Raw genomic sequence first — 13,108 nt, forward strand, 5'->3', positions numbered from 1 at the left:
CCTTGACAATCACAATGTCATTTTGGGCTTCTTCATGTATGAAAAAACAACAGTTTGGTTTATCCTCAGAAACTTACTTTTGTTAATCATGGTCTCCTTACCACTCAGAAACAGCCTCCAGTCTATCTCATAGTCTAAAATATCTGATTCTCTATTATAACCTAAACCATGGTAACAATTCGTATACTCTATTATATTTTTCTCAGTAGCAATCCTTGAGGAGTTAATAAAAAAAACCTGATAGATAAATGGAGTGCTCAGACTCCCAGAGATGCAAACAAAAGCTTGTGAAAGCCAAGGCATGTATGAGTAATAGAACATTACTAAGCTACAGCTGAATGTTAGTGAGTTGAATCATGATACACAAAAGCTTTAATTATTGAACCTGCTGAAAAAATGAGTTTTAAAATAAAAAAAAAATCCGGAATAAGTCCAGAAAAACTTCCTTGGCTGAGTTCTATTTAAATGAAGTATAGTCAGCCATGAGTGAAAGCCTACTTTAATGACTCAGTATAATGGGGAAAGGGAACCTGCCACTTGAGCAGAATATAACCTCTCACAGGATCTTACTGAGGTAAAATGGGTTCAAGTACTATCCCAGAGACTCAGAGGCAGACTGTATATCTGAGGACCAGCTTAACTAAGCTGAGGGGCTCATTCTCAAAAGATTTACCACTAAAGGATGACTTTAGTCAGCCATGGTAACTCATGAAATTAATTTAAGGTATAAAAAGGCAGCAACCTACACTGGTGAAAGAAAAAAAATGCATAGATGAAACCCCAAATCCCTGAAATTAGTATAATTGGAGAAAATGGAAGACTAATGCTAACACTATCAAACAGAGGTAGAGCTCAATGTCTATCAGCTCCTGATACTCCAAGGGATATGGCTCCCCACATGTGAGAGCAGAAGAAAACATGTTCTTGGAGATTCTTCAGCTAGGTGGGCCAGAATTCTAGCACGCTTTTCAATTTTGAGATATATCTTGAGTTTTGAATATCATTCTTTTGCTCATACATCATGTTTTGTCTCAGTTTTCAAATCATGGAGAATGATTATCTTCCCATCCAGAATGGATAAGCCTTTGCATCTGAGTGCTGAGATATTATGTATATAACAGTGAGCTTGTTGTCTTGTAGCATTAGCCAGCCCTGGCATTGCTTTCTTATATATCTAGCTTCTCTCAGCATTAATAAATGTGGATAATCTACTTTTTCATGCCAGATGGATAGATATGCTTTGTCTGTGCCTCTGGTATACAGAAACATGGGATTATTTTCCTTGGATGATGCAACATATATATTGAAGAAAAGGCTCTGGCCACTATTAAAAGCTGTCAGGTAAAGTCTCATTAGCATCCCTAAACTGAGGAAAATAAGGGAATAGGAAAGAAATGTGAATACCTGTTCTCCAGAGAACAGTGTCATAGAAGAACGAGAACTCCATTTCTGTGTGATGATCAAGAGAGGCCCAGCCTCTGGGTGCTGTCACGTAAATGTATGACACATACAGGGGCACATGAACTGTCAGGAATGACTGAGCAGAGTCCCTCACCTGTCAAACAAAAAAGAAAGGAGATTTGGTTTTGGAACACTAATAGAAGGGAAGGAGGTTGAGAAACAGAAGCATAAATTCACATCCACTGGGCACAACTAAGTTACCAGGTGCCTTTTAAATGCACAGGTAATGCTTAGATTTCTTAATAGCTTTCTGGTCTTTTTTACCCATGTGGCCAAAAGATTCAAGCAGGAAAGATACACTGAGCTACTTGTAACCTTTTTGACAGCCAACAAACTGCTTAATCAGTATTAATTAATCAATAAATATTTATTAAGCACCTATTATGCCAGTCACTGTGCTAACTAAACTCTCTAAGGTTTAGCTCTTTGTTTATAAAACAGGTGAGTTAGATGCAATGAGTTCTGGGGCCTTTTCTAGGTTTGCATCCTAAAGATGCAATAAAGATGGATATTCTCCTTTCATGTTTAAGTTTTTTCCTGATAGTTAAGTCACGCTAATCCTTTTCTCCCAAATTATGTATATGTATATAATATAAAGTATATAATATACAAATTACATAATTGTATGTATATATTTTTATGTATGCATGTATGTATAAGTACATATATACATATATGTAAATATATGTGTATACACACAGTATCTACCACATAGTATGTCAGCTCCTTTCAGATAAAAGACCATTTTATTCTTTCTCTCTATTCCCAGTGTCTAACATGGGATTTGACACCTAATATGTGCTTAATAAATAATTATGAATAGATTTTAATAATAATAATAATAGCTAACATTTATGTGGTACTTACTTTATACAAGACATTGTGTTAAGTATTTTACAATTATCTTATTTGATATTTACATTAATCCTGGAAAGTAGGTGATGTCATTACCCCTGTTTTACAGATGAGGAAACTGAGGCAAACACAAGGCAAATAACTTGATCAAAGTCATACAGCAAGATCTGACCTCAGGCCTTCTTTATATGGCTATGGAATTCAAAGTTGGAAAGGCTTTACGATTTAGACTCAAGACCATAAACAATCTCCTAATTTTAACAGATAAGGATGAGGAGAAACATAATGTAATTTTAACTCAGGTCCTCCGATTCCAAATCCTTTATACCAGACCATATTTTCTAATAGCTAGAAAAAAATGAATGTCCTTACAAAGGGCCTATATAAATTAGATCCAGAAGAAACATTTTGATTCAAGACAGAGGTCATAATGTATATAGTCTGAATCTGAATGTTGTGTGTTGGTGGAGTCTTCCCATTTCCCCTTTTAGGATGTGAATTTTTACATATCCCACCTAAGAAACTTTACAAGAAAGTGTTCACTGCAGTAGAAATAAAATGCTATGCAATTTATCTTCTTATGCCATACCTTTGGTTCAATTTTCCATTTTATTTAAAGCAAAAAGATTCACTAATTAAGATGTGCCCCATAGAAATAATTTAATGGAGAAAAAAATCCTCCATCTCCTCCAGAGGGCTCAATGAATGAGATATATTGTATTAAATGTTATCACTTGATTTTTGGCAAAGTGTTATTATATACTAATACATCAATATCTTTCATATTCTCTTGTGTCTAAAATTAGAATGAAACACTGAACATTCAGACCTCACAGAGGTACTTCCAGTGAAGATTTATAGGTCTGTTTGGTGCTTAAACCAATAAAAGGTAGAGAGAATGAGTCCCTTGTCCCAAGATGCCTTTCACAACATCCCAGGTTGCCTGGAATTTAAGATTCTAGCCTCTCCTGACTCTATATTAATTCCAAGATCCAGTTCAGAATTACTCATTTTGCTTTCCTCACACAAGCTCCAGCTTGCCTCAAGAGCCTAGTTATGTGTTTTTCTTCCCTTCCTTTCAGTAACTCACTTAGCAGCAATCTCTCAGTATTCAATACAACCCCATGAGGACCATCCCAAGAGGCTTAGCCGCTACTTAACTGGCAAAACTATCATGACCTGGCAAGTCTCTCCTCATAAACTCTCTAAATTTGCTATTGCCTGGGTTAAATTTGGGTCAATTTGATTGGTTACCTCTATTTTTTTTAATATGCCTTGACTAGCTCTGTGGGGCCTTGGTGCTGTTTATAGAGTGGGGAAACGCATCGAAGAATGTTTGGTCTTTATCATTGAGGGCCTGCAACCAGATGATGTCTATCAATTCCCCAAAGAATAAGAAGTATAACTTAGTTAGAAAGGGTAAGTAGTATTGATGCTGTTAAAAAAGTAAACTTAATATTACATTGGACAGAAGCAAAGAAAGGTGAAAGTCAAAAGTTGACAAAATAAGCTGGCTGGTGATTTACCATGAGGATACCAAGGTCAGGGCCTTTCTGGGCAGATAGCCCGTCTTGTAAGAATCAATAGTCCAGATAGTTTTCTAATCATCCCCAGGTGAGTCCCCAAGTGGTCCCAAGTTATTAATGTGCTCTCTCAGACTTGGGACCTAGTTTTTTATTCAATTTTTCCATAATCAGTTGTTGACAACAAAACGTCTTCCATCTTAGTATGTCTGAAATACATACTGTATGCTATTAATAGTTGCTTCAGACAGATGAAGAAAGATCTAGTTGTTGGCTTAAGCAATCTCTTATGATACTAGTCTGATTATACTTAATAGAATTAAATGAACGCTCCTTGTTGTCTACTATGTGCACAGGACTGTGCTAGGGACTTAGGACACACCTATATTCCTTGTCTTCGCAGAGCTTATAATTTACTTCTGGTAGATACACAGAATTCTGGGGTGGACAGAGCATTAGATGGGGTCAGGGTTCAAATCCTGCTTCATGTTTACTTGCTGTGGTATGCCCTCAAGCAGGAGCAACTACTCTGTGCCTTGGTTTCCTCATCTGTAAAACAAATGGATTGAAATCTGATGGACTCTAAAGTTCCTTTCCAGCTGCAAAATCACGTTCTTATGCAAAATACTATATCACATAAGTATATTGCATAAGAACAATGCATAAGCATTGTTTATATCACATAAAACACATAAGGCAGAACAGAACAGATCGGCACAGGTAGTCTCCAAAGGGCTACATGTAGTTGGAGGAAGAAAAGCGTACAATGACCTCTGATAGAATCTCGGTCAAACACTAGCTGAGGGAGTGGAAATTGTAAATGGTCAGAGGCAATGAAAACATTATGAGTCATGAATGACATGAGCACTGTGAAGTTCATATCGATTCCAATAGAAAGATCCATCTATAATTAGAACTGACAGCCCTTACTAAATTGGAGCCATTGATAACCACCAAGATAAGTATTTCAAAAACACCTGTATCCAGCAGCTCTGGATGACTTTCAGGGCATTAGTCAGGTGCATCTGAATGACAATATGAGCCCATTTGTTCTTTGGCCAAAGACTCCATTTAGGAGGCAAAAGAGCTAACCTTAGGCAAAAATAATTCTATGGAGTGGTATGTTCCAAAGAAACAATATTTATGCATTCACATTCAGCAATGGTGAAAGTAAATAGGCTGACCCACAGAGAAATCAACAATCCTGAAGCTCAAATACTAGTTCACAATATCTTTGATCATTCAGGATGCTTCTCAGAATATTAGGAAAGATCCTTGGATTTCACATCAAAGGTCCTTGGGTTTGAACCCCAACTCTGCCGCTTTGGATATGTATTAACCTCCCTAGCTCTCAGTTTCATTATCTGTAAACTGATATAACAAACTGTACAAACATCACTTCTAAGCCTCAATCTATCATCAATTATCAAAAATATGTAACTGATCAGTCATGCTAGTATCAAGCTCTGTCCAGTAGAGGGCAGTGCTATACATAGAATGAGGAAAATCACAATAACAAATAAAATGTTTTATTCTAATTAAAGATACTTTTCCTAAATGATTATTGTGTCGTTCCTCTATGTGCTGCCCAAAGTCTAGGTAAAAAGTGTGAACTCTTACTGAGAAGCAAATAACACATTTAAGAAACTCATTCTAATTATTCTGTTCAAGGATACCTTAGAAATAATCTCCCTCCCTTGAACCAACTAGGTCTTTCCCTCACTGGACCAAACTCCTCATAATCAGGGACATCTTGTGCCTTTCTTTATATGAGACCCCTCTTCTATGACTTGTATTTCTGTCTACAAAGCATATTATTGTCAAATTAATTTAATTTAGAATACTTATTAAGTGCCTACTTTGGGCAAAGCACTGGGCTAGGCACTGAGGGAGACAATAAAATAAGATGACATCTCCACTTGTATGAAGATGATCATTTAGCAGGAGCTATGACCAATAAGAATGACTTATAACATCAATTAATAAATGACAGACAATATTGCGTCACCATAGTATAGTGAGTGATCTTGGAGCCAGGAAAACTACGCTAAAGACCAGAATATCCCGCCTTCTTAATTCTATGATTCTGGCTGTGCAAGTAATTTTACTCAGGTTTCAGTTTCTTCATCTATAAGATGAGGATTGACATTTGTTCTTTTGATCTCATAGAACTGACAGAAAAGTATGTTGTAAATTGTAAGTACTCTGTAAATTCTGGCCAAAATTTACCAGATAAATGTAAGTGATTATAAGCTACACAGATGTGTATGGTGGTTTTTTCCCTCTACTTGGAAGAAGTGGCTAAACATTTATTAAACACCTACTATGTGTCAGGCACTGTGCTAATCTCTATATAATTATATCATTCAATCTTCACAACAATCCTCTGAGGTAGAAGATTAAATTATACGCTCATTTTATAGTTGAGGAAACTGAGATAGACTTAAGTGACTTGCTCAGGATCACAAAGGTGTGAGAAAGGCAGAATCTGGACCCCCATCTGGCATTCTGTGCATTATGGCACCACCGAAAGGGCCTCTGGGATAGGAGAGTACTGTTGATGGGAGGCGTTTACTTTTTAAAACTTTTCTATTTTTTATGAGAAAAATTTTTTGTTGATTTAACAACATGGAAAATAATGTGCTGTAACTATTCTCGCTCTATAACACTTGGTTAATGTAAAGTATAAATTTTCAGTATGAGAGTGTGACCCATAATCATTCACAAAGCATTTATTAAACACTTACTGCATACCCCATTCTGTATAATATATACATATACACACAGAGAGATACACACACACATATACACACGTATGTATATGTATACATATATACATATACAAAAAATAAATAAAAGACAATATATGAAGGAAGCATTGGCAGCTAGAGGACCAGAAAAAAGCTTCATGTAGGAGCTAGTGCTTTAACTAAAGTGAAAGGAAAGGAAAGGAAAGGAAAAGCAAAAGGAAAAGAGGAAAAAGGAAAAGAGGAAAAGGAAAAGGGAAAAAAGGGGAAGGGGAAGGAAAAAAGGGGAATGGAAGGGAAGGAAGAGGGAAGGAGGAGAGAAAAAGGGAGAGGGAGAAAGAGGAAAAGGAGAGCAAAGAGGAAAAGGAGAGCAGAGAGGGAAAGGGAGAGGGAGAAAGGGAAAGGGAAGAAGAAAAGGAGGGAGGGAAGAAGGAAGGGAAAGAGAGAAGAAAGAAGGGAGAGAGGGAGGAAGAAAGAAAGAAAAGAAAGCAGGAGAGAGGGAGGAAGAGAAGGAAGGAGAGAGGGAAGGAGGGAGGAAGGAAGGCATGAGTGAGGGATAAAAGAAGGGAAGAAGGAAGTGAAGGGAGGGAGGAAAGAAGGGAGGGAGAAAGAGAGGAAGAAAAGAAAGAAGGGAGGAAGGAAGAGAGGAAGAACATTTCAGAGAAGAGAGGATAGCCTAGGTAAAGAACTTTTTTTATATGGAAGTTGCTTAAAAAAATCAAATATTGGTTCAATGTTGAGAAAAACCTTCCTTTTTTCTTACTAAAGGTGTCCCAACAAGGGGATAGGTTGGCTTGAGAGATAGTAGGTTCCTCCTCCTTGGAGATCTTTAGCAGAGGCTGGCCAGGTGTGCTACAGGAGTGATGTATTCAAGGGTGTGTGACCACTGAGATCGTGGCCAGCTCTCAAATTCTGTAACTTTGTGTACTGAATCAGAGAGACTGCCTTTTCTGGTCTTCCTTTAGAAGGAGAGGACCATTGATTGCCCTTAGCCCAAGAAATTCAGACTTATGGGATCTGAAAGAGACCTTATAGATATCTCAGTTAATCCCACTCATTTAAAGCTGAGGAAATTGTAGTCTAGGCTGCTGCAGTGATAACTAAATGGCAAACCTTAATCTTGGTCTAACACTCATTCCTACATTTTACTGCTCCCCATTCAGAAAATCTGTCCTTGCCTTGCCTTTGCTTCTTTCCTCCCTCCCTTTCTTCTTCCTTCCATCCTCTCTCTGTCCCGCTATCATCACAAAATTCATGCTCAGTTCTTCTTCACTCCAAGGTGAGCTCTGTATCCATTGCATCACACTGCCTCTCAAACATTTTATGAAACATAAGAAATGATGGCAACAACTTATCCATCTATTTTATTTGGTAGCTCTGGTTCATTTTATAAGTGATGTTCGCACATGCATTATCAGCAAGGGAATATTATTCAGCCAATGAAGAAGGAGCCAAAGTACCTGAAGTGTATAAGGTGCTAACTTAGATGCCCTATCATCAGACCTGATGATGTTTGTCTGATGGCTGTGGAGAGAAAATGAGAGGACAGGGAGAGAACAGTGGAAGCACACCTGGAAGTCGGCGGTTACAGATCCCCCACAGACATCAATCAGTTCAGTCATGTCATAATAAGCATCAAATGTCCAGGTGCAGCTCTTCAGGTTCAAGTGCTTGTAGAGCTGGATGGTCTTGGCTTCCCTCACTGTGGGATCAAACTGGTAAGGACGGTCGTAGCCCGGGCCCAGGGCAATGTTGTCATAGATGACTTCATCCAAGAATCCTGCTTCTGGGGACAAGAAAAGGAGTTTTCACTGATCCAAGGGAGCTTTATTAAGCAATGGTGTCATATGGGACCGCTCAAGTCTTTCCTCCTCTATCTGGGTGACTATTAATAGCACAATGTGTGTACTTCAAACGTACTGAGATAATGATATGCAAGCCTTGTTAAGTGCCCATTGCCATGTGTTAAATGCAGCGCTTGCTGCCAAAATAAACACTGGATTGGCTCATTTAATCCTCTAAGAGACAGCAGGAAGCTGAGAAGAAATAAGCTTGGATAGAAGTCGTCAAAATTGGTAGCCGAATATGCAAAAAGAAAAAAGTTTTTTTTAAAAATTGTCTCTCTCCTAACACCCAGCTGCCCACCCTTAGAGGTCAGATGTATGATATTATGCGTCATGACTCAGTTACTAGGCAACAAAATGACGGCAGAGGAAATGCATCCATGCAGTAATTCTCAAATTTTTAACCATTGAATTTTTTAAAGGAAAAAAAAACAATAGTGTAAAGAATAAGAAAAATACCCTTTTTGCATCAACTTTTATAATTTTGAATACATTAAAGAAAACTCAGAATTTACTGAATTTCAGAAACAGAAAAGATATCCTCTAGTCAAATTTGAACAAGAATGGCTTTATGACATCATAACCATCAGAAAGGAAGGAAACAAGTATTTATTAAGCATCTACTGTATACCAAGCATGGTACTTAATGTTTTATAATTATAATTTCATTTTGTCTTCATAATAACAGCATAACAACTCTGGGAGGCAGATGCTATTATTCTATTCAAAAAGAAGGAAAGGAAAGGGAAGGAAAGGAAAGGAAAGGAAAGGAAAGGAAAGGAAAGAGAGAGGGAAGGAGGAGAGAAAAAAGGGAGAGGGACAAAGAGAGAAAGAAGGAAAAGGAGAGCAGAGACAGAAAGGAAGAGGGAGAAAGGGAAAGGGAAGAAGAAAAGGAGGGAGGGAAAAAGGAAGGGAAAAAGGGAAGAAACAGTTGGAAAAACTGAGGCAGACCAAAGTTAAATGACCTAAGGCCATATTTGAAATTAGGTCTTATTAACTGCAGATCTGGTGTTCTGTCTCTTCCCTGTGCTGCCATCAGCTTTTGAAGACCTTTAATGAAGGGTAACCAATGCATGGTCTTCCAGTGCAGACTCCTCAATTACCGATAACTCATATTGTTAAGAATTTTTTTTTTCTTACACCTAGTCTATATCTACTGCTTTGCAGGTAAGCACCATTTTTTAACACACAGTTAGTTCTCTTTTCTGGAGCCAAGAAGAATAAGCTTAATCTCCTCTAGCACTTTAGCCTTTAGTCTTGAGTCAAGCAAGCAGGATATTGGCATTCTCTAGGCTTACCTGAGATACCTTTCAGATCCCCAATGGTGATGAGATTAGAGCAGACGTGTTGATGTCTGTAGATGGACTCCGATAAGAGAAAATGCACATTGTGTAATGGCATTGTCGAGATAAGAGGCAGCATGCCATCTTGGTGTGGGATCTGGACTGAGATGTGGATTCTGGGGAGGAATCAATATGGATTCGGCTGAAGTCCAAGTTTATCTTAGTTATAGTTAACAAGTAGCATAACAGACTTACTTCTCATAACCATCTTTTTCTTTCCCTTAATGTCAAAAATGATCCCTAGCTATAACATTTAAAGCTGGGTTTCATGTATAAAGGTAAGGCTATAATATGGAATTCAGGTTTTTTTTTAAGTATTTGCAACTCTGGATTTATAACACCATGAAATACATTTTTTTTTTACTTTATTGGATGAAATTATTTCAATTTTTTTCTTTCCTATTAGAAAGAACTGTCTTCCTTATAAGTTCAAGTTATTATGTGAATTCTATTCATTATAGCATCAAAGACTGAGAGCTAAAAGAGCTCCCAGAGAACATTCAATCTTCTCTCATTTTGCAGAAAACCAAGATTCCAGAACCTATCTGATATCTGATAGCCTTCGGGTAGCAAATATCAGAGATAGGATTTGAAACCTGGTCATATGAGCAAAAGCTAGCATTCTTTCCACTGTACTAGGCTGGCTTATATTGATAATTAGTTTGTTTTGTTCATTTGTCTCTTCCTCCCTTTATCTGCATCTCTCCCTCTGTATCTTTTTCCTTTCTTCCCTTCCTCCCTCTCTCTGTCCCTTTCTCTATCTTTCTCTCCCTTTTCCTCCCTCCCTGTCACTCTCTGTCTCTTCCTTTCTCTATTTTCTTCTCTCCCTCTTTCTCTTTCTCTCCCTCCCTACCCCTCTCCTTTCCTTCCTCCCTCCCTCCCTCTTTATCACTCTCTCTCTTCCATCCACTCTTCTGTCTCTGTCCCTTCCTCCTTTCTCTCTCTTCTCTTCTCTCTCTCCCTGTCTCCTTTGATCCTTCCTCTTTCTTTCTGTGTCCATTCCTCTTTCCCCTTTCCTTCCTCCTTCTCTGTCTCTCTCTCCCTCCTCCTCCCTCTTTCCCTCCCTCGCTCCCTTCCCCCCTCTCTCTCTCTCCTCCTCCTCCACCTCTCCCTTTCCCTGTCCCTCTCTATGAATTTTAGGATGCCACCTAGCTCCTATATTGTAAATTCAGTCTTCTGCTACATATCTCATCTGGTCGAACTGCTGATCTTTTACTCATCCTCTTCTCCCTCTCTGAAATGATCTCATACTTCTCTTCTACTACACCATGGCCTGTTCTTCAAGGCTTATTTCAACTTTGATGAAATAAATATCAACACTGCCTTGTATCGGGAGGTTAGGATGTCATGTGGCCAAGAGTATATAAAAGAAAAACAAGTATTTCCTAGAAGCCAAAAGGGAATGTATGTGCCTGGAATTCCAAAGGGATATTTTATAGTAGCTTGAAGTGACCTCAGAGCTACCATTTGTCAATTTAGAGGAGAAGGAACTAGCCTGGGAACAGTTATCAAAAGAACACAGAGAAAGATGACTGATAGTTGAAAAGATAATGTTTGATGAAATGGAAGAGTGAGCCAGATATGGTAATGATGAGTTCAGTGTGAAAATTGTTTCCTACTCTGAATAAGGGAATGTCCAAAAAGGCCATTCATTAATTTATGCCAGGACAAATTTGGCAGGGTCTTCTTGTAAGAAAGGCCATGTGCAGGGGCTGAGCTGTGACCCTGATTGCTAGTGTTCCCTTCTCTCTACCAACATATACTACATATATATAGGGTATTCAGGATAGTGAGCACTTTTGGTGTGAGACTTTGCTGAGCCCTATTTTAGGGCTTTTTATCCACATTTTGAGTTCATCTGAATCACCCATCCTGTGGCTCCAAGAAGTTATAAAATATGAAGTGACCACAATCTGATAAACCATCTCAGCCAATAGCTAAACTGACAGGTCTCAAACCAGTAGGTGAGTTAGAAAGGATGTCTGCCCCAAACACTTGGACACTTTCCCCAGTGGAATGGCTGGATGAGAATAATTTGTTCTAACATCCATGGAAGTGGCTGAAGCAGGCTCTATGGAGATTTTGGAGCTTGATCAAGCAGAGAAGAGCTCACTGCATCCTGGGCCATTACCAGTCACCTAGACTTCTGGCCTAGCACTGAACATCAAAGACTCAGGAAGAGTGAGGTTGACAACTTTGCACAATTTTTCACTTGAATCCAATTCATGCACAAGTCAAGATGTCGCCTATAATGTCACTGTCCTCTTTGAAAATGAAGGATGGACAATATGCAATACCAAGGTGATGTGGGTGCTGAGGATGATTATAAGAGCAGGTATTATCTGGTAGCATATTTGAATTGAGGGCTATATAGCTTTTCCTGGTTTTTGTCTGGGAGATGAGGGGCTACAGGCATTATGACATATTGCTTTGAGCATTTTCATATAGCAATTGTTGTTAAGTCATTTCAGTCATATCTGACTCTTCGTGACCACATCTAGGGTTTCCTTGGCAAATACAATGAAATGGTTTGCCATTTCCTTCTCTAACATAGCATTTGTACTAGAGCATAGCTCATTTGATTTAATCTTCTTGTTGTTTCTCATGTTTACAAACAAACTGTTTATAACAAACTGTCACTGTTTATTTTGTCATTTGGCTTGATTATAAGCTCTTGAAAACAGATGAACATTCCTTCAATAGGCTCCCCAGAACAATACTGCATAAAACTGTTTAATTCTGTGCAGCACAATATTTACCACTCTGTATTACAATACGCTAACCCAAAGAGGCTAAAACCCTATAATTTTAGATATTGAAGGAATCTCAGAGGCCTTCTGGTGTAACCCCTCATTTCATGGATAAGGGAACAACAGCCTTGGAGAGATGAAGGCACAGAGTAGAAGTAAAAATATAGGTCTTCAAACTCTGGATCCTTTCTCTAGCAGAGTTGCCTCAATTGTTTGTTTGTTTGTTTTTGCTAAGGTAATTTGGGGTTAAGTGACTTGCCCAGAGTCACACAGCCTCAGTTGTTTTTTTTTTTTAAGAAAATGCTTTCTGAGATAAACAAAAATCAAAAGGAAATTGTCTTTTTGCTTTATATTAATTTTTGGTCACTGGTTTTCTGTGACCAAATACAAAATCTGAGCATGCTTCCTCAGATCAGCAGAAACTTTAGGTTTAGCCTATTTTTTTCATCTGGTAGAAATGTTAATGTAATAGTTGCTGGGATATTTTCTCTTTATCCTTCTTTTTCTACCTTGAGTAACTGGGGAAATAAACAGTGTTTGGTGGAAGTTACATATGGCTTTAAGTATTTTCATAACTGATGGGGC

At 38.2% G+C, this 13,108-nt stretch overlaps 1 protein-coding gene across 1 annotated transcript in view; it reads right to left on the reverse strand.

Moving 5' to 3' along the window:
* FRAS1 (Fraser extracellular matrix complex subunit 1) overlaps positions 1–13,108 on the reverse strand; it is a 360,951-nt gene that overhangs the window by 19,163 nt on the left and 328,680 nt on the right. Inside the window, exons 63-65 of the mRNA XM_051966720.1 lie at positions 9,729–9,889; positions 8,158–8,372; positions 1,405–1,555 (exon numbers count right to left, since the gene is read on the reverse strand). Of these exons, the coding sequence (XP_051822680.1) occupies positions 1,405–1,555; positions 8,158–8,372; positions 9,729–9,889 (527 nt within the window). The remainder of the gene's footprint in view (positions 1–1,404; positions 1,556–8,157; positions 8,373–9,728; positions 9,890–13,108) is intronic.

The sequence above is a fragment of the Antechinus flavipes genome, chromosome 6 (assembly GCF_016432865.1).
Source record: "Antechinus flavipes isolate AdamAnt ecotype Samford, QLD, Australia chromosome 6, AdamAnt_v2, whole genome shotgun sequence".
NCBI classification, from domain to species: domain Eukaryota; kingdom Metazoa; phylum Chordata; class Mammalia; order Dasyuromorphia; family Dasyuridae; genus Antechinus; species Antechinus flavipes.